This window comes from Xenopus laevis, chromosome 3S, assembly GCF_017654675.1.
Source record: "Xenopus laevis strain J_2021 chromosome 3S, Xenopus_laevis_v10.1, whole genome shotgun sequence".
NCBI classification, from domain to species: Eukaryota; Metazoa; Chordata; class Amphibia; order Anura; family Pipidae; genus Xenopus; species Xenopus laevis.
Genome location: NC_054376.1, coordinates 83,017,130 through 83,036,924, shown reverse-complemented (window position 1 = coordinate 83,036,924; position 19,795 = coordinate 83,017,130). Strand labels below are relative to the sequence as shown.

The 19,795-nt window shown below is 37.0% G+C and overlaps 1 protein-coding gene across 3 annotated transcripts in view; it reads right to left on the bottom strand.

The window, feature by feature from the left end:
• Positions 1 to 19,795, bottom strand: part of cntn1.S (contactin 1 S homeolog) — an 80,767-nt gene that overhangs the window by 36,029 nt on the left and 24,943 nt on the right. For all 3 annotated transcript variants that reach the window (XM_018254107.2, XM_041587512.1, NM_001087736.1), the window contains 3 exons: positions 11,664 to 11,772; positions 2,394 to 2,520; positions 1,490 to 1,662 (listed from right to left, as the gene is read on the bottom strand). In XM_018254107.2, the coding sequence (XP_018109596.1) occupies positions 1,490 to 1,662; positions 2,394 to 2,520; positions 11,664 to 11,715 (352 nt within the window). In that variant the 5' untranslated portion in view covers positions 11,716 to 11,772. The remainder of the gene's footprint in view (positions 1 to 1,489; positions 1,663 to 2,393; positions 2,521 to 11,663; positions 11,773 to 19,795) is intronic.

Sequence of the window (19,795 nt, the reverse complement as noted above, 5' to 3'; positions counted from 1 at the left end):
TTAAATGAATTTATTTTGCAACCATAGGAAAAACATATCTAGATGGTGTTTCCTTATAATAAACAGAGAGTAATATTTCTGGCACTGGGTGCATATTCCCATTAAAATCAATTCAAATTTTTTTATTTTACCTTGGAAGAACAAGACTGGATGTTGCTATACTTAAAGGATAACTTAGTGCACAATTTTCAAAGTGCAAATTCAGATGCTATGGCCATTTTTTTTTTACCAACAATGAAGTGTTTTTGTGCATAATTCCAGTGGCATTGTGGTCACCAGGGGGAGCTGTGCCTGACAATTGCAGCTGATGGTGCAGTTGTGCTTGCACTTCGATGACAATAAGATGCTTTTTTGCTGTAAACTTCTATGTCTGGTTGGCATCAATTCAGGAGTGAGAATGTATACACTTAATTCCTTTCACTGCAACTGCACTGTAGCAATCAATGCAGGTATCCCCTTTTGAGTTACTATGTTCTCATTCTAATGTGCTTAGAATGTCTTTCAAGATGTTCTTGGAGAAAATGCTACCATTCCATATTCCATAGCAGACTTTGGTTGTCTTACTTGCACCTGCCTCTGTCTGCAAGTAATCCTAGGCTAGATCAATGATGTTAAAATCAGGTTTTTTTTTTGGGGGGGGGGATACCATCTGCTACAAGATTCCTTGTTTTCTGCATTGTATTTGCTTCAGAACGTTCTTTAATATTTTTTCCTTGTGTTTGTCATGCTGCAGAATGAATTTGGGACTAATCTGACTACTCCCTAAAGGTATTGTATGATGGATCAAAATCTGTCTGTACTTCTCTGCAGTGAGTGTGGCATCAATTTTGACCAAAATCACCAATCCCCTTTGGAGAAATGCATTCCAAAACATGCAGGGAACTTTTACAGATTCACTGTTCTCTCCATAAATCTTCATCCAGCACTTTGGTAGATAACCTGCCTTCTCTTATTTAAGATATATATATATATATATATATATATATATATATATATATATATATATATATATATATATATATATATATATAGATGCAATTAGGAGCACTCATGGTTGTAGTGATAAAGGTATGTCTTTTTATTGGAGTGTTACAAACTACCCCACATCAACGCATTTCGGTTCTCTCAGAATCTGAGAGAACCGAAACGCGTTGATGTGGGGTAGTTTGTAACACTCCAATAAAAAGACATACCTTTATCACTACAACCGTGAGTGCTCCTAATTGCATCTATTTGTTCTCCTCTGAGAATATATATATATTAATATAATCAATTGTTGACTCATTAGTTCAGAGCAACTGAGCTAATCCACCAAATCTAAGTGACCTGTAGGGAAAATAAATGACTGGAATTTTATAATATGCCATTTTCCATTGACACACTAATGCAGAAGTGATAAAGTGACAATTGAAGGAAAATATTGTTCATTTGTAAACTATCTAAAGTAATTACAACTTTTATACTGTACTGTATATACGTAAATGCTTACATCCAAAGTTCAAAGTGGCTTCTCTACTCCAGACTTTCCCATACATATTTGATACAATGCAAACATATCTCGCAGAATCTTTGTATTTGTCTGGATTGTGGATGACAAGATTACCGCCCACCAAACTGTAATGCTCATTAAGAAAGTCAATCTCCCAATTATTCTTTCTCCACCTGAAAAAGAAAAAAAAAGAGTATAATAAGCTATGTTGGTATTTGTTTAGAGGATTATGCAAATCTTGAAGTCAATAAGAGGGCCAGTCATATTTGTATGAAAAATTTGGATATGCCATGTGAAAAATAACTATGCATAAAGGGCAACCTTATATCTCTATACTTAATATGTGTGCATATTTAATAACTGCCATGTTTTTGTGAGTAACCATCGCTTTATGGCTGATGGTAATTACAAGGTTCTTTGTGAACAACAAGCAGTCACATATCTTGTGCTAAAAAAACAAAAATGTTTCTAGTTTATATTATAAGAAATCAAACTGTCAAAATGTTGATATTCTAGATATAATAAAAAATAGCATTTTACAATATAAAGATAAATGCCCCTTTTGAATTTGGCATCTCTTGCCCTTTTTTCACTGGTAAAGGCACACATTGTGGTCAACTACAATCATATTAAGAAACTCATGGTAAAGTAACACAGGAGGGCATGCTGACGATATGCTCCTCTGTGGGTGGGCTTGTAGTTAAAAATATACAGAGGAGAGTTAAGTTCTCCTTTATATTCAACATCAAGTATAGAATGAAATTGGAATGTAGGTTCTGTATATTGTATATTTACCAATATGCTGGTAAAGAAATTTAGATTTACAGCACCATACAAAATTTTCTAAGCTACAGATACAATATATAGCACATGAAGTTATCATAACCAACCAAAATGACATTACTTATAAATAGGAGGAGGGTTTGCTCGAGCCCTGCAGTTCACTGAGACTTTGCCCTCTCTAGATTCTTCAGGGAAAATTGTGTCAATTGGTTGTTCTTCAAAGACAGGTCCATATCTTTTTCCTTCCTCTAAAATAATGACATGAAATAAATCAGTTTTCAATGAATCAAGATAGATAGTAACCAATCACCAGCAAAGGCTAAAAATTCTCAAGGGATGGCAGTTTAAACATTACCTGTTAATTCTAATCTTCTCACTTGAAAATATGTGTGTATACTGTGTATATATATATATTATATTTATACATAGAGAGAATCAGAGAAATATAGATGCAAATCACAATTTACCCTTCTCCTCACTAGGGAAAAACAAAACATAATATTTTATGAAAAACTAATCGGTATTACAGTTTATTAACTATAATTCAGAAATGAATGCCTCCTACTTCTCCAGTCATGCCAGAACATTTTGCAATTCTAATTGCTTTTCCTTCGCTATTTTGTTATTCAAATTGAGTCTGGTTTGGAATTTTAATAAATGAATGATAATTTAGACTCTTCCATATCTTCTATACCACAGTATTTTCTTGAAAATACACTGTAGACCCCATTAAAAATGTATACACATATAGGGGCAGATTCATTAAGGGTCGAATTTCGAAGTTAAAAATACTTCGAAATTCGACCCTCGAATTGAAATCCTTCGACTTCGAATATCGAAGTCGAAGGATTTAGCGCTAATCCTGCGATCGATCGATCGAAGGATTTTTCGTTCGATCGAACGATTCGAAGGATTTTAATCCAACGATCGAAGGAAAATCCTTCGATCAAAAAATCACAGGCAAGCCTATGGGGACCTTCCCCATAGGCTAACATTGACTTCGGTAGGTTTTACCTGCCGAAGTAGGGGGTCGAAGTTTTTTTAAAGAGAAAGTACTTCGACTATCGAATGGTCGAATAGTCGAACGATTTTTCATTCGATTCGTTCGATTTCGTTCGAATTCGAACGAATTTAACCAATTCGATGGTCGAAGTACCAAAAAAATACTTCGAAATTCGAATTTTTTTCATTCGAATCCTTCACTCGAGCTTAGTGAATCGGCCCCTTACTGTCTCGTTAAAATTCCATGAAAATCAACATCAGGCACCTTCTTTATGAAGCACAGCTTTGATCTTGAGAACTTGCTCTTTTACCATACAGTTCAAGGACAGCAACATCACCAAGTGTGAGCTTTTAATCTCTCCATAGTCATGACTTCCCAATATTATTCAGTATCTACAGTTAGTTCAGTGTAAAGCTGAGATGATCTATGTTCATTTCATTAATAATATGAATATTGGTCCAGCACAAAGAATACTCTGGCTGCTGCCATATGCAAGGGTCAATATTTACATCAAACAAATATTTAATTTTCCCCACAATCTTATTATGTCAAAGGACTTAGTGTAAGACTCTTCCATTTACGGGAAGCGTAATCTCAAAACACACATTTGGTCATTTTTCTTATCAAATTCTATCTTATCCTATTAATGTTTCACTGTTGCCAGGCAAAGTGAAGGGGGTCCCATGGGTAAATAAGACAAATCCTTGTTTTAAACAATTAAAGTATGTTTATTGGTTGCATGGAATTTAAACCTTTTCCTTTTTGCATTTTGTATTGTAAAAGATCTATTCTGTTCAGAATTCTATTCTGTTTAGCAGGCCAGGCTTCCATGTGGTTGTAACAGCCCCACACCCATCTCTTTAAATGGTGGCCCCATGCCTTTGGAAACAGGTGTTGGTCTGGGCAGCCTCTCTCTCTCTCTCTTAAAAGCCGAAAAAGCGGGGGAGGATTAATCTCATGGAACCAATGCTGTTGTCTAGGTTATTTCTCTCCTTTGAAAGCTAATGGCGGGGGAGGGCAAAGCCCTATGATTAAAACCAATGCCCGGGTCTGGAGACCTTTATTTCAGGTAATGCTGTTATGCCGGGAGGCTTTAGCAATTGAGTATTATGACCAGAGGTAAATAGTTAGGGACCACCATATGGGTTTTACCTTGACGTGGTATGGTGGCTTATCAATCTTATGATCATGATTTTGTAACTAAAAAAACCCTGTCTTGGTAAATACATGCATCTGCATAGATTACTTATGTGACACGGGACCAGGGAATGTGCATTGATCAATCTCTCTTCTTTTTCTCTGTCTGTAGTTAATTTGCCATTATATCTAGAAGTACAATATACAATAATTTCCTTTTTTTTGCACTTTGCACACTGTGTGGTATGTAGCAAATGCCAATTTGGTCTTCTAGTAGCTGAGGTAGAAGCTTTATTTTACAGCACAATGCTGCTATTATTTTCCAAAGTCTCCCTTTCAGAAAAGGGTGGCAAATATATCATAGAGCAGTGTAGTTTGTCCAATCTGTATCTCAAACAATAAAGAGCAGGGGGAAAAAGTATATATTTGTTACAACACTGAAAAACAGTAAAAAAAATGAATTTGGAAAACAAAATTATAACCCAGCCAAACAAAGTAAGAACATCATTAAGGGGCACAATCTGTCATTTTATTGTACTTTGAAGGCTGCCTACTTTGTTTATAGAAATGCAACAAATGTCTATGTTCTGTTTCAGATGTGGAGAGACCTGTGGCTACCCCCATGAATTCAGTACTGCCCGCTTTTAGCAGCATGCAGCGTTGGACCGGGGGGCCCAGGGCCCACACACCGTCCCCTGGGCCCCCCAGTCGCAAAACCTCCTCTGCCACCTCACCCTGCACATTGGCGAGTCTGAGAGAGAGGTAAAGAGAGCGGTTGCATGGAGTGGGTCTGGGCCAGCAGGTCTTAAATATAAAGACAAGCAATTTAAAAGGAAGGCTCTATAACCATCAGCCATGCCATGTTAACTGTATGGACTCTCTCTAATAGAAGACACAGTGTATAGTGAGTGAAAGCAGATATAAGTCATTAGTCAATAAAATGATAAGCAAAGCCATGGAAGAATGGACACCTGTGGTGTGGTTTCATTTTTATTGACTAATGGCTGATATCTAGTTCACTCACAAGGACTCTATTCATTAATGCATAAAAATGAAATCACAAATCTAAAATACGTTCCATGCTATTTACTCTTCAATGCCTTTGCTGTACATGCTATATTGAATGCCACTGAGCGAGAGTCATCCATCCTTCAAAGTGCACAGTAGAGAGAGAGAGAGCAAATACCAGCCAGATTTCTCTTTGCTTGATAAGGTTCGCAATGAACTGCATATTTTTCACATCTATCCATGTTAATGAAATTATCCTTCTGGATGTACTAAAACCTAACCCCCGCAGTTCTCTCTCCCTGTTAAACCATTTTAAATGATAATTGTGACCTTCATGTAACTGCATTATATAACATTCAGTCAGACAGCTAAACTCTATAATACAATTTACATGAGGAAAAACAAATAATCCTTTCTTGCATTTATTTCTGTTTTTTAGACATTTGTTTTTTTTTTAATTTGTTTTTATTGAGATTAAATTTCACAAACAAACAACACAAAGAGAATGAAGGAGCATTCATGAGAATTATAGAAAAAAAGCATTGTATACAGTTGTCCCATTTTTAACAACATTAAGTAAGTATACATTTACAAGGTTATGTTTGTTAATGTATGATATATGTCCTGCAAGTGGAGTACCTTTCATTATGTATCTGTGACTGGGCATCTGAGTACGTTGCTTATAAAATAAAAACTTATTATCCAATTAGTTCTGGAATATTGTCGTCTTTGGGGGGTGGGGGGGGAGAGTTGGCCACGTGAGGAGGAGCTAAGGATAGGTAGAGGGATTCTAAAGATCTAGATCATCTTGAATTAGCAATGATGGCATATGTTCAGAAAGCCATGGGGACCAAATCTTATCAAATTTCTTAGGACAACCTCTACGCATATATGTAATTTGATAAAGTGGTATTGAATTGTTTACCATTTCTATCCACTGCTTTTTTTCAGTGGGTGTTCAGATTTCCACTTGAGAGCATTTAACGTTTTTGCTTGATTAAATAAGAAATTTAGCAATGCCCTCTCTGCCATTGTAGGGGCAGTTTCCTCTACTTGACTCAAAAGAAGAGTCAAAGGGTCTAGGGGAATTATAAGAGCCAACAGTTCACTAATCTCTTCTGTTATTTTCTTCCAAAACTTGTGGATGAGTGGGCATTGCCATACCATATTAATATAGTTTGCTGGGGAGCCTTTGCATTTAGGGTAGATATCCAGGATGGAAGGATTAATTAAATGTAACCTATGAGGTGTTAAGTAGGTTCGATGTAGGTCCCTAAATTGGATCATCTTATCTTTCGCACTTATCAGTATTGCCATGTGGCACTCTACAGTGTCTTCCTACATTTCTGGAGTAAGGTCAGTGTCTTCCTACATTTCTGGAGTAAGGTGAGGGACATCCATTGACCATTTATTATACAGCTTTTGCAGGACAGGTTTCTGGAGTTTGTTTGAGTAAAATTTTGATACAGGCTTACAAAGACCAGGTTCACTTGCCAATGCCTCCAGACGCCTGGGTGTAGTGTCTATTTGTAGTGTTCCCATTTTAGATCTGTAGGCATGTAGTAGTTGTAAATATCTAAAGTGCATTTTGTTAGGCAGCAGAAATTTATCTTTTAGGGCATTAAACGTTAGTATATCACCATGTTCAGTTATTTGACCTAAATATTAAATCTTGTATTTAGCCCATAGTTGGACATCTGGGATTATTCCATAGTTGGGGTAATTGAGGGTTGTACCATAAGGGAAGACATCCTGAATATTCATTATCTTTCTTAGGGAAGTATTGCATTGCTATCTTCCATACTTGTATTATATTTTTCATTAGGGGGGTCGTGGTGATAAGACCTCTGTTACCTTGGTACAATGAATTCTTTAGGGCCTCATAAGAGCCCGCAAGTTGCGCTTCAACTGTGGTAGCAGCATTTTGTGTATTTGGGGCATACCACCACCATACATTTACCAGTTTGGTTGCAATGTAGTAAAGAAATAGATTTGGGGCAGCCAAACCCCCCATATCAGCGGGATGTTGTAGTGTTGATAGGGCTGTCCTGGGGGAAGAAGCTGCCCAGTAGAATGTGGTTATCAGTGACTTAAGTTTCTGGAAGAAGTTTACGGGTATTGAGATTGGGGCCTGCCGGAATAAATATGTAAATTTAGGGAGTAGTATCATTTTAAAGAGGTTAATCCAGCCTAGGAATGTTAGTGGGAGGTTGTTCCAAACTTTAATTTTGGTTTCAAACATTGATAACTAAGGTTGTAAGTTGAGGTCCATATATTTTTCTAGATCAGTATTTAAATGTAGTGGACCATTGCAGGGGGGCTCTGTATCTGCTCTGCTCCATCTGAAAGGTGTCAATGGGAAAAATACCGGATTTGTTCCAATTAATCGTTAATCCAGAATATTTTTTGTGATTTTTAATCACTGATAGGGCTGCATAAAGAGCCACATAGGGATTTTTCAAGAAGAGGATAGTATCATCTGCATACATCGCCACTGTCTCGGTAAGGGGTCCCACCTGCAGCCCTTTAACCTCTATTGATGCTTTATCAGGGTTGCCAAGGGTTCCATTGCAATAGCAAACAATAGGGGCAATAGAGGGCAGCCCTGCCTGGTCTCCCTGAAAAGATTCCATAATAGCCCATAGATACCTCCACTCGACTGAATCAGAGGCCTTCTCATTGTCTAATGCCACAATGACCCTGTGTCCTGGGTTGTTATGAGGTGCAACTATATTTGTGAACAGCCTACGAATGTTTATGTCTGTCATTCTGCCTGTTATAAAACCAGTTTGATCTGTGGAAATAAACTTGATGATAATCTGATTAAGCCTCCGGGCAAGTTTTTTTGCCAGCATTTTTGCATCCACATTGATCAAAGATATAGGTCTATAAGATGCGCATTTGTGTAGATCCTTTCCCGGTTTTAATATTAGAGTAATCATTGCTTCACTCATGGTGTCTGGCAGATCTTCCCCTTTATTACTTCATTTAATAATGGGGCCAAAATGGGTATCATTGTGTCACCATGCTTTTGGTATATTTCGGGGGGTAGATCATCCAATCTAGGGGTTTTCCCTGTCGCTAAGGAAGATATGGCTTCTCTTAATTCAATTTCTGTGATGGGTTCCTCTAAGAGAGCCATATCATCCATGTCCAACTTTGGTAGGGGGATGGTTTGTAGATAGGCCTGTACCTATGAGGTAGTGCATGTCATGTGAGAAGAATACAAATCTGTGTAATACTCTTTAAAAACTCTGTTGATTTCTATTGTATTAGTTATCAAGGAGTCATTGCTGTCCTTACCTGCTGGTATGCTCGTTAATGGCATTAATTCCCTGGATATCAGGGCCAGTAGCTTACCATTTTTGTCACCAGTGGCAAAAGTGCTAGCCTTTTGGTATATTTGTGTTTTTTTTACCTGTTTAATTTTTTTAGTTTATAGGGCTGTTTGAGTTGTGATCCAGTCCTGTCTTATTTGTACAGTCGGGTTTTAGGTGAAATTTTTTTCAGCCTGCAGGACTTGAGCCTCTGGTTTGGTTATCTCACGTTGGGTGTTTCTGTTGTAGGACTTAATTTGCTGAATATATAGAGACCTCGGGTATATGCCTTTATGGAATCCCACAATATCTGTGCGGTAACAGATTCCTTATTTAGTTCAATATAGGTTTTTAACTACCCTTCTACTGCAGAGGTTATGTCCTCTTGCTGGAGCCAATATTAATTAAATTTCCATATTCTGCCAGTAGGTGAAGGTGCTGTTTCAATATATAACATTAATGGGGAATGATCTGATATTCCCCCAGGTAATATTTCAACCTGTTTAGTTTGCATCAGACTTTGGGGAGATCCAAAGGCCAGGTCTATGTGTGACATTGTGTTATGTGAGGTGGAGAAGCAAGTAAATCTCTTTTCCTCCGGGTGTTTCTCTCTCCACAAATCTGTGAAGTGAAAGGTGGATGCCCACTTGGATAGAGAGGTGGAGGGTCTAGTAACTGGGTACAACCTATCTAGTGGTTCAGACATAACCAAGTTAAAGTCCCCCATTACTATAGTGGGTGCTTACGGTAGGGCTAGAAGTTTTTCCATAATAAGTGACAGCAATGACTCATTGAAAGGGGGTGGAATATACACATTGATTATGTTATACATTTTACCATTTAAGGAACATGCAATCAACAAAAAACGCCCTACAGGATCTGTCATCAGTTTAGTTAAAGAAAATGCACAGGATCCAATAACCAAAATCGAGACACCTCTTGCATAAGAGGAGTAAGTAGAGTGGTAATATGCACCTAGCCATGGTTTCCTCCTAGCACATACTTTTTGGCCCTTTAAATGGGTTTCCTGGAGAAAAATTAAGTGTGGCTTGGCCCTTCTAATTACTTTGAAAATGAGTCCCCTTTTTGTAGGGTTTCCCAGTCCTCAAACATTCCATGAGAACAGTCTTACCTCTTTGGTATGAGTATGAAGAGTGTTTACAGAAGGATCATCAATGTCCAATGGTGGGTAGAGGTCCAGTAGAGTGACGTTCCAGGTGTAAAAATTGAGAATGTTTGGGGATAGGCAGGGAAAACAATGTTGGTTAAAGACAACGACATCCAGGTAATAGTCCAGTTGCAGCAGAGCAAAAAACACCCCCACCCCAACTATTAAACATATCTGTAGAGGGAGAACCAAAGGGTGTAAGCCTTAGTTCCAGGGTCCAATGCGATGTTGTCGATCTCAATTTAGTCACTTCCGTCGCTCTGGGTTCTTTCTTGGTAGCTTTTCTCCTGGGTAGTTGCAGAAGAAAGAAAAAGAAAAAAAGGGTGTATTTCTTTTAATTCTCTTGTCGTGCAGGTCCCGGTGATCCTTGTCCTCTCGGTCCTCGAGGAGGTGAAGGTGGGGAGAAAGTTTCTTTCCATCCATTGCAGCGCTTCATTCGGGGAAGTGAAAAAATAATCTGGTCAACACTGCGTGGTGCGGGTCTGTTGACCAGGATGGCCCTGGTGTTCTGGCAGCGTTGTTTTCCCCCATATTCAGTGGGTCGCTGTATCGGAGAGTCAGGAGCTATTTGGAGTACCGTAGTGAAGACGGAGGGAGTTATTATTGGAGGTAAGCATGGTTAATGCAGGATTATCACCCGCAGCTCTTTACCTCTGCGTCCTACTCCATGCGTTGCAGGCCACGCCCCTCAGACATTTGTTTTTTAACACACTGTTGTTTTAGCAAAAGCATGTGCTTGAGCAATGAAGGGAGCAAAGTTGTGCCATATACTTACCATATGTACCTCTGTTTATGGTTTGGGCTGCAGAACACTGCAATTTGATTTGGCTTAGAAATATAGAATAAGGGGTCCCTTGTCCCTCTTTTCACACGTTTTATAGCCCATTCACTTATCTTACAGGTGCTCTTTTCTGGCATGTTCTGAATAATATGCAAGCTATTTGCATGCCAGGGAATACCCATGTGCCACCCTGACTAGTATCAGTGTCATCATTCTTTGTTCATCAGGCAGCCAAGAGCATTTATAGTTAAAAGCAATTTGCTAATAAATAGAAATTGGAATTCTTGCATGTCTCTGAGGAATTCAATTTAATTTTGTAAATGCAAAATATTTAACTAAAAGAACAGAAAACTATAACATTGTACATTGTACAGAAGTATACATGGTGCCTGTCTGACATAACTATGCAAGATAAGACAGCACAGCTGGTGACTAATTTGGTTTCTGCAGTTTCAGAGATGGAACTGCCTGTGGCAGCTGGAGCACCACTGACTAAACTGTATATCTTGAAAGGCAGAAAAAAATAAGCCCTATTGTACCATAGCTTCTTTTGAAGGGTTGTAATTGAATCTCTAAACTTAGAAGCATGACTTTTAATCCCGGCAAAAGTGTAATACATACTAGCATTTTTATATTGAAGAAGTCAAATAGATCTAAAAATCGAATTTGCATTTTTTTCAAAGTGGATTTTTTTTTACACTTGAAAACAATGAAAAGTATAGTCACTGGTTCTGGCTATAAAAGTAAATGTTTTTCATTGATATTGCAGGATTTGATTGTTCTCACTATCCCAATTTTCGGACAGCTCCATATACCAAGGCACGAGATAATGAGTCCAGCCTATATGCATTATTTTTCAATCACAAAATGTTAATTAAAATAGTCTTGCATTAGTCATGAAGGTAGAAATTGCAATTAAATACCATAGTGAGTTTTTAAGTTGTGTAATTACATCAAAAATATATGAATTCACTTACCCGCCCAGCAGAGGAAGACGTATATCACCAGTTGGGTTAGTATAGGCCACATTTTGATGTAATTCAGTGTTCAGTTCAAAGTGCAAAATGTTGAATTTATTTTATATAGCTGTTTGAAAAAAAATATTTGAAACATAAATATTTGTAAAACGAATAGTAAAAAAAATAAATGGCTATTTTAATTGCAAACAGGAATATTTTTTTATACAAAAACATTATCAAGGACTGTACTTACAGCAATGCTTTTCATTTTCTAAACTTTAATAACCACACTGCCTTTAAAAAATAATTTAAAAAATATTTCAAAATTGGTATTTATCTGTATAAAATGAACAAACAGACTCTCTAGCTATGCCAATCAACCAGGTCATTTGGGCCACTAAGTTAGGCTCCATACTGGTATACTGTAAGGAGATTATAAAACATTAGCTTTCTTTCTACACACTAAGGAGACTTGGATAAACAGAGGCCGAAGGATGTGACAAGGAGTGGTGAAGAATACACATAATAACACATCCTGAGATGCATATCAATATTATTGCAATACATTACCAACCAATACTTAACAAATAAATATTGTTTTCTGATGAGTTTTGGGTGTAAATTTATTTTTGGGCCTAATTATGTAATTTCACACAATTCCTTTTCTTTATTCTTTTCTAAACTACTGAATGTGTTTTAAGGAAATGTCTAATTTCATTATATGAACAGAATGTCTGATGGAAGCTTAAAGTCTTTTCAGATCATACCCATGTCATTTCAGTTGTACTTCTCAAGTAATTAGTTTCTCTCAGACACTAATTACAGTATGAACACAAGAGCTGTGTTATAAATTGCGCAGTTCCTTACCGTCACATATTTATATTAAATACCTCGGTAACCATTCCCACCTTTTACTATAAAATACTATTACTTGCAGTGGCTGCTGCTTATGTTATAAACGATTTTAATTGCTTATCTGATCACAAGCTCAGTAGGGAATTTCATCTTCATCTTCAAGCTAAATGTTTCCTAGCAACCTTCTCTACACCAAAGGAGTTTTACAACACAATTGCATCTGTGGAAGGAAGATTCTTAAAAACATCTATTTTGGAGACTGAATGAACAGAGGCTATTAATCACTGTAAGATGAAAAACAACTGACAACCATTAATTTGAATATACACATATTATTTTGTGAAGGGGGTGGTTATTGGCAATTTGACCAAGAATATTCCTCACCCATCTTAATTAAAATACCAGCTTTTTAAACAAGATTTGTCATCCATATTCGTCAGGCCCAATAAGCTCAAAACATGTAAATAGTACCACTGCTTTATTTGTGGGGGCAACCAGTTTAGAAAGGAAGCATTAACCTGTCTTTAAGCTGAGTGAGACCATCCAATGCTCTTGGCAATTAAAGGGTGTCTGGTATATATATATAGATATATATATATATAGATATATATATATATAGATATATATATATATAGATATATATATATATATATATATATATATATATATATATATATATATATATATATATATATATATATATATATATATATATATATATATATATATATACAGTATATAGATCATGCTAAATAAAGAGAAAAGCAGGTATGGTCTGTCTCCCCCCAAAGGTAACATTTTCTTTTCTTCACCTAGGATAGGACTGACGCATGGACACTGCCTTGACTGGTACGTCAGCTTATGCATGCTTTGTACAAACTTTGTAACTAAAAGTGTCTTTTTTTTAAGAAAGTTAGAGTTCAGTCGTGCAAGAATATTTTTTCAGGGAGTTATATATTGAGAGTGCTGGGGCTAACTTGTTTAGTATGTAAATTAAGCCTTGCCCACGTGCACCCAATAAGAAAGGTGAGGAGCGGCATTTCAGCTTGTTTCGTTTTAAAAAACTTTATATTTTGGGGAGGTGGCTCTCTCCTTAAATGCTCGCTCTCCCAACCCCCACATGCTTTATACAAACTTTGTAACTAAAAGTGTCTTTTTTAAAGAAATTTACAGTTCAGTTGTGCAAGGATATTTTTTCAGGGTGCTATACATTGAGAGTGCTGGGGCTAACTTGTTTAGTATATACTGTATATATTTATTTATATCACGCCAATATATTCTGCAATATTTTAGAGAGATTATACAATAAAGGGATTCTGTGAAAACATCAGTTAATAGTGCTGCTCCAGCAAAATTGTGCACTTAAATCCATTTTCAAAAAAGCGAACAGTTTTTTATATTTCATTTTGAAATTTTATATGGGGCTAGACATGTAGTCAGTTTCTCATATGCCCTCATGTGACATGTGTTCTGATAAATTGCAGTCACTCCTTACTGCTGTACTGCAGGTTGGAGTGATATTAACCCCTCCCTTCCCTTTCCAGCAGCCTATTAACAGAACAATGGACAGGTAACTAAATAACAGCTCTCCAGGGTCGGACTAGGGGGCCAGAGGCCCATCGGGGCGGCTTTCTCTGGGCCCCCCTCTGGTCCCTTGCTCCGCTGCGGTGCACTGCGATTGTGCGTGTGCAGTTTCTTCTCCCTTGCACATGCTCTCCTACTCGATTTTCCCCGTGATTGCGCATGCGCGCCTACTGTGTTTTCATCGCGATTATGCACCAGGTTTTTTCCTGGTGTCCCGATGGCCCAGTCCGACCCTGCAGCTCCCTGACACAAGATAAAAACTCCATGGTAGATAGGAGAATAGCACTGAATAGTAAAAAGCCCACTGTGTCTCCTTCAGTTACAGTCCAGGGGTGTCCAAACCTTTTGCAACAAGGGCCAGATTTGGTGAGATGAAAATGTGTGGGGGCCGACCATTCAGCCTGACATTCTTTGAACGTAGTGACGCGCCACTCTCGCATACTTCTTTAGTTTTTACTGTACTGACACGTCAGTAGGTCTATTGCACCTTTAGCTCTAAAGAAGAATGTGAGAGCGGCACATCATTACGTTCCAGTACGTGTCTATTGCTAACACCTTCAGCACACAGGCAGCAGTATAAACCAAGTGGCAGATCACAATAGCTTATCTGAAAGTTGTTCCATTGTAAAGTGCTGGCTCTTTCTGAAAGCACAATAACCCGAGATACACACCAATATTACAGCTTCATGATAAAATACACTTGTTGGTTCAGGAATAAAATTTTTAACACTAGAATCAATTATTTATACAGTAGAGTCAATTATTTGTAATGTAAACAGAATCCCTTTAATCACTGCCCTGTGGAGCTTACAATCAAATCTCCCTCTCACGTACAAACACGTTGTGGTCAATTTTATCAGAAGTCATTTACTCTGCTGGTATGTTTTTGTTGTATAGGAAGAAACCAGAGTAACCCAATAAACACCCTGCAAAAATGACAAAACTAGTACCCCAATGCAAGGAGTAGTTAACTAAGTTTTGGCAAAAACATCTGTACAAGCATTTCTTTACAATCAAATCCCTTAATACAACTTAATAACCAGCTGGAGATTTTGTATCTTCTGGGACATTTATTATTCAACAGCTTTGCATTAAAAGGGCCATAAATGACCATGGTGAGCATGAAGTGGATTTTTACACTGCCAGTCAAGTCAAACAAGATCAGCAATGCAAATTTTGTCAGAGAATCAATGAAATACAAATTTCACCTTATGTTCGTTTAAGAGATTCTGCCAGATAGCAGCATTATCAGCCATTATAATATTTTAATTGTAGAAAGGCAGTTGTTTTGCTTAATAGAGCTATATTTAATTTGTGGGGTACTATTTTTCATTTTAGTAGAAATCTGACTGATGGTTTGATGTTTTAATCGATTGTTACTGATCATGTAAAGCCCATACATTCTATACTGCTTTGCAGACAAAACTGGGCATAAGGCTGCTGTGATTCTTACAGATAGTCCAATGAATTCTGATTAGATTTTGTAAAAGATTATTTTCTTTCACCAAAAACCTAGTTTTAAAATTAGAGCTGTCATAACAGCACTTTATTTAATAAACATCATACTTCAGACTGCCTTTTTTTATGTTAGGTTAGGCCAAACAAAGCAAATAAACCCCTGCACACAAAGAAATAACATTGTGCCCATATCATTTTAATAATCATCTCTGATCCCTTACCATTATAGTCAATAGGAAGATTCCTGGGAGTAGGACTCTATTATATGAAATAATTCCCATAGTAATTGTTAATGTAACTCTACTCTGGAAAAAGATCCATGGTCAAAAAGCACATTAAATTTATGGTTATGGTGATCAAAACAGTCCAAGCAAGATGTTTTATATCTCCCTATACACTCCCTAAGACTGCCTCACCCATATGTAAACAATTTAACTCTATTAACAATTATAATAATGATTATAATTACTATGTATAAATAATGAACAAGAGGATATGTACTTTCCCTTATAGCATTGAAAATGAAAGGTGGTGATGCTTCCTATGGCTGAAAGAAGTTTTGCAAACATGTCTGCCAATTTAAACAGACATTGGCAGAAGATGCATTATACAAACAAAAGGCATGTAAAGGCAAAAAAATACAATCCCATTTTTACTTTCTTTAATGAAAAAGAAACCTATCTCCAATATACATTAATTAAAATATATATATTTTTATAAGAAACCTGACTGTATGCTGTGAAATTCTCCCTTCATTTACTGTAGTCCCTAACTGCTGGGCAGGGAAACAATCATACTTCTGAACAGCAGGGGGAGCCCCCACCTTACTTCACAGCCATGCAAAAATCAAGCAGCCTTGTTTTTTTCCCTGTAGAGCAGTCAGTGACTGTGTAGAGATTTGTATTGGATTTTAGCTTTGCCTTTACATCCCCTTTACTGTTTCCAACTCCAGCTGCAGGGATAAACATCATGGAGCCAAATTTAAACAGTTAAACTGGGATTATATTTGAAGGATTATTTTGCTGCAGCCACTGGTTCTGCAGAGTTGGAGAAAGTTTGTATTAAACAATACAAATACAATAAAATCCACATTAGATTATATGACAACACAGGACCCAGCGCAGTCTGTATATTCTGATTATTAACCAGTCTTGCTGTATCGGCTTCTGGCAGATATTTTTTGAATGTTTTGATCATTTAAGTTAATTAAATTAATTTAACCTAAGCAGCCCAGACCACACTGAGCATGTGCACAGTCTTGGTCTTGCAAAGATGTTTACAAGATGGTGACCCCCTGTGGCCAACTTTGAAAACATAAATCATTTGTTTTATTAGGTTTTGGTGCAGTAAGTTAATGCTTATGTTTAGTATACAAAATACAGCATTTCTAGATTTATTCTATTTTAGACTTTCCTTCTCCTTTAAAGTTATCAAGAGAGTGCACAATGGCAGGCACAATTAAAACTCACCAATTCTCCCATGGGTGCTATTCTTTCTACTTCTACCTCCTTCAGCACCGTCATATGCCTTTCTACCCATACATCGCTGATAAATTTGTAATTCTGGCTCATGTTTGGCAGGCCTGTGCAATACCAGCCAGGTGGCAACCCTTGTGGCATGTAAGGAAATACTTATCACCATATTATCTATTATGGACACCTAATTGTTCTATTTTAGTTTATTAGTTAAATTTACAGCTGCTTAAAAATTCATAGAATGACACAAAAGCTTCTCTGTGCACAAATATTTTTAACTAAAATTTCATGTTGCAAAATTATCCTTTTATGACAACACTTTACAGTAATTAACAATCTCTCTATCTTAGGTTAAAAGGGTGAAAACAAGCAATTATTACCATATTTACTGGGAATTCTGTGATAGGATATAACAATTTGTGTTTGTAATTTGCAGCTGATACAGATTAGTCCACATTATGAGAAGTCTTCCTCACTGCCAATTGTAGCAAGAGTTTAAGTTTGTAAATTTCCTTCATGATCATTGATTGATTCTTGAGGAAGCACACTGCCAATTTCATAGGTCCTCCTCTCCAGTTTAGAAGTATTACAAATGTCCAAAAGCATATCAATGTGGCTAAGAGGTTATTAGTAATGTAGACAAAGGCATGCTTGTAATTGACTCCCTCACTTAACTTCTGGGTCAGGTCTTTTGATCTGCCTCCTACCATGAACCTGATGCAAATTGACTATATTTTGTGCTATGCTGGGCTGCGGTTTTATTGTGCCTGAAGGAATGCATCTATTATTATTAACATGTATTTATATAGCGCCAACATATTTTGCAGTACTTTGCAGACAGGCGAATGAAGAATAGCCCAGACAGCCCAAAACCCAAGAATGTGTATATACATCTATTCCTTCAGTATGTAAGGGATTCTCTCAAAGTGACCTAGTCCCAGATCCACAGAAGATTTTATACCAACACTTTGCTTTCTGCCCTGCCCTTTCCTTTCTGAACCAATTGCTTTGCAACCCTGATGATAAAATAATTCCAACATTAAAAAGCACATTTAACTATTTAGTTAGTGTTCTTTTTCATATTCATAACACTTCTCTACATATAAGTTATGTAGCAAAGAGGATCATCGGTCTCATTTCTAATATATCTATATATATACATATTTACATATACAGTACATGCATTGGACAGTACAGAACTGAGCTACATAGAACAATATGATATGGATGCAAGGGTAAATGCTATTTATGCAATGATTTAAGATTGAAGAGTGAGGAAAGGTCTGTAAGCACAAAGAAATATATTTATTTACTGCTGGTATCAAGATGAAAATTACATTCTCCTTTTTTAAAAAGAAGCATCACAGCCTGTGTAATCTTCTGAAGAGCAAATAATGTCATTCGTGATTTCCTGCAGAGTTATCATACTTACACATGCTCAAAACTAGACACTGGGGAGATGGGTGAGATACACAAATCTGCACACAAACCAGTATTTAAGAACCCCATGACCTCAACAATGGTAAACTATAACAGTAGGATTCCCCTAATGCATTGCCCTAGAGAAAAAGACTTGTCAAGGATATTTAGAAGAGGCTTCATCTACAGGATATATAGCTAGATTAGATAGATAGATAGATTAATTAGATAGATAGATAGACAGACAGACAGACAGACAGACAGACAGACAGACAGATTTGTATACAATGAGTTATGACCAGATAGAGTTGTATATACACATATCAAACTGCTCAGAATGTACAGAAATTACATGCCTGCATATAGCAGTAAACATTCTAGCATATTCACTGTACAACAGAATATACATACTGCTGTACATATATATTTATACAAATGCTTTTATTGTTAATTTTGATATTGTGAAGGTCAAATAGAAATTCTTTGTCTATTATGTATTAGTAGACTCAATTTAACTAGCACTACTTTTAAATATGTAATACAAAATGCTGAAGATATGCTAAGTCCAGTGGCATAAGTAGTACTGGGCTAACTAGCTACGGGTCAAAAAAAAGCAGCATTAAGATATGATGGGGGAGAACCTTAAAGCAGATCCCACGACTGTTCAGGCTCCCCTGTTCCTTGGCATACCCGAAGCATCCATAAGACCCAATCTGCATACCGCACTCAGTACCTTTCATGTTCATATGCAGAATATAATATCAGCACTCAGGGTGTTCTATGCATATTTTAATTACCTAATTTTCAGGTAGAGAGAACAGCTAGGATGGGAAGGATATCTATACAACTATAGAAGAAGCAGACTGCAGGGTCTGCTTCCTCAATAGTTAACGCTAGTTCTGTTGGGAACTATTGAAATGTACTTGCTGATCTGTTGCTATGGGAAACATCACCGGTGATCTCCAATGTTAACACACCCCTAAAGTTCTGATTTGTGCTGTGTATTTTAGCAGAGGTCACAAATCTGTCATTAAATTCATAGCAATCTCTTTACCCTATATTTGTTTCATATATCTGTTATTAGGGACATAATTAAATATCAGCAAGGAATTATGAAGGATTTCCAGCAGTTTGATATTTTTAACAAACAGACGCACTGATAGATACCTGTGTAAATTTGTGTACAGCATATATTTCAATTCATGTATTTAGTTAAAAAGAATATCTTGTAATCAGGCGAGGCCACAATGGCCTGGGCGTAGGGTAGCAAAATATGAGGGGCAGCATGCAGCTCAGCCGCTTTCTGGGGAGCACTGGGGATGTGCAGCTCCTCTGACACATGTGCTCGCGAGGAGGCTG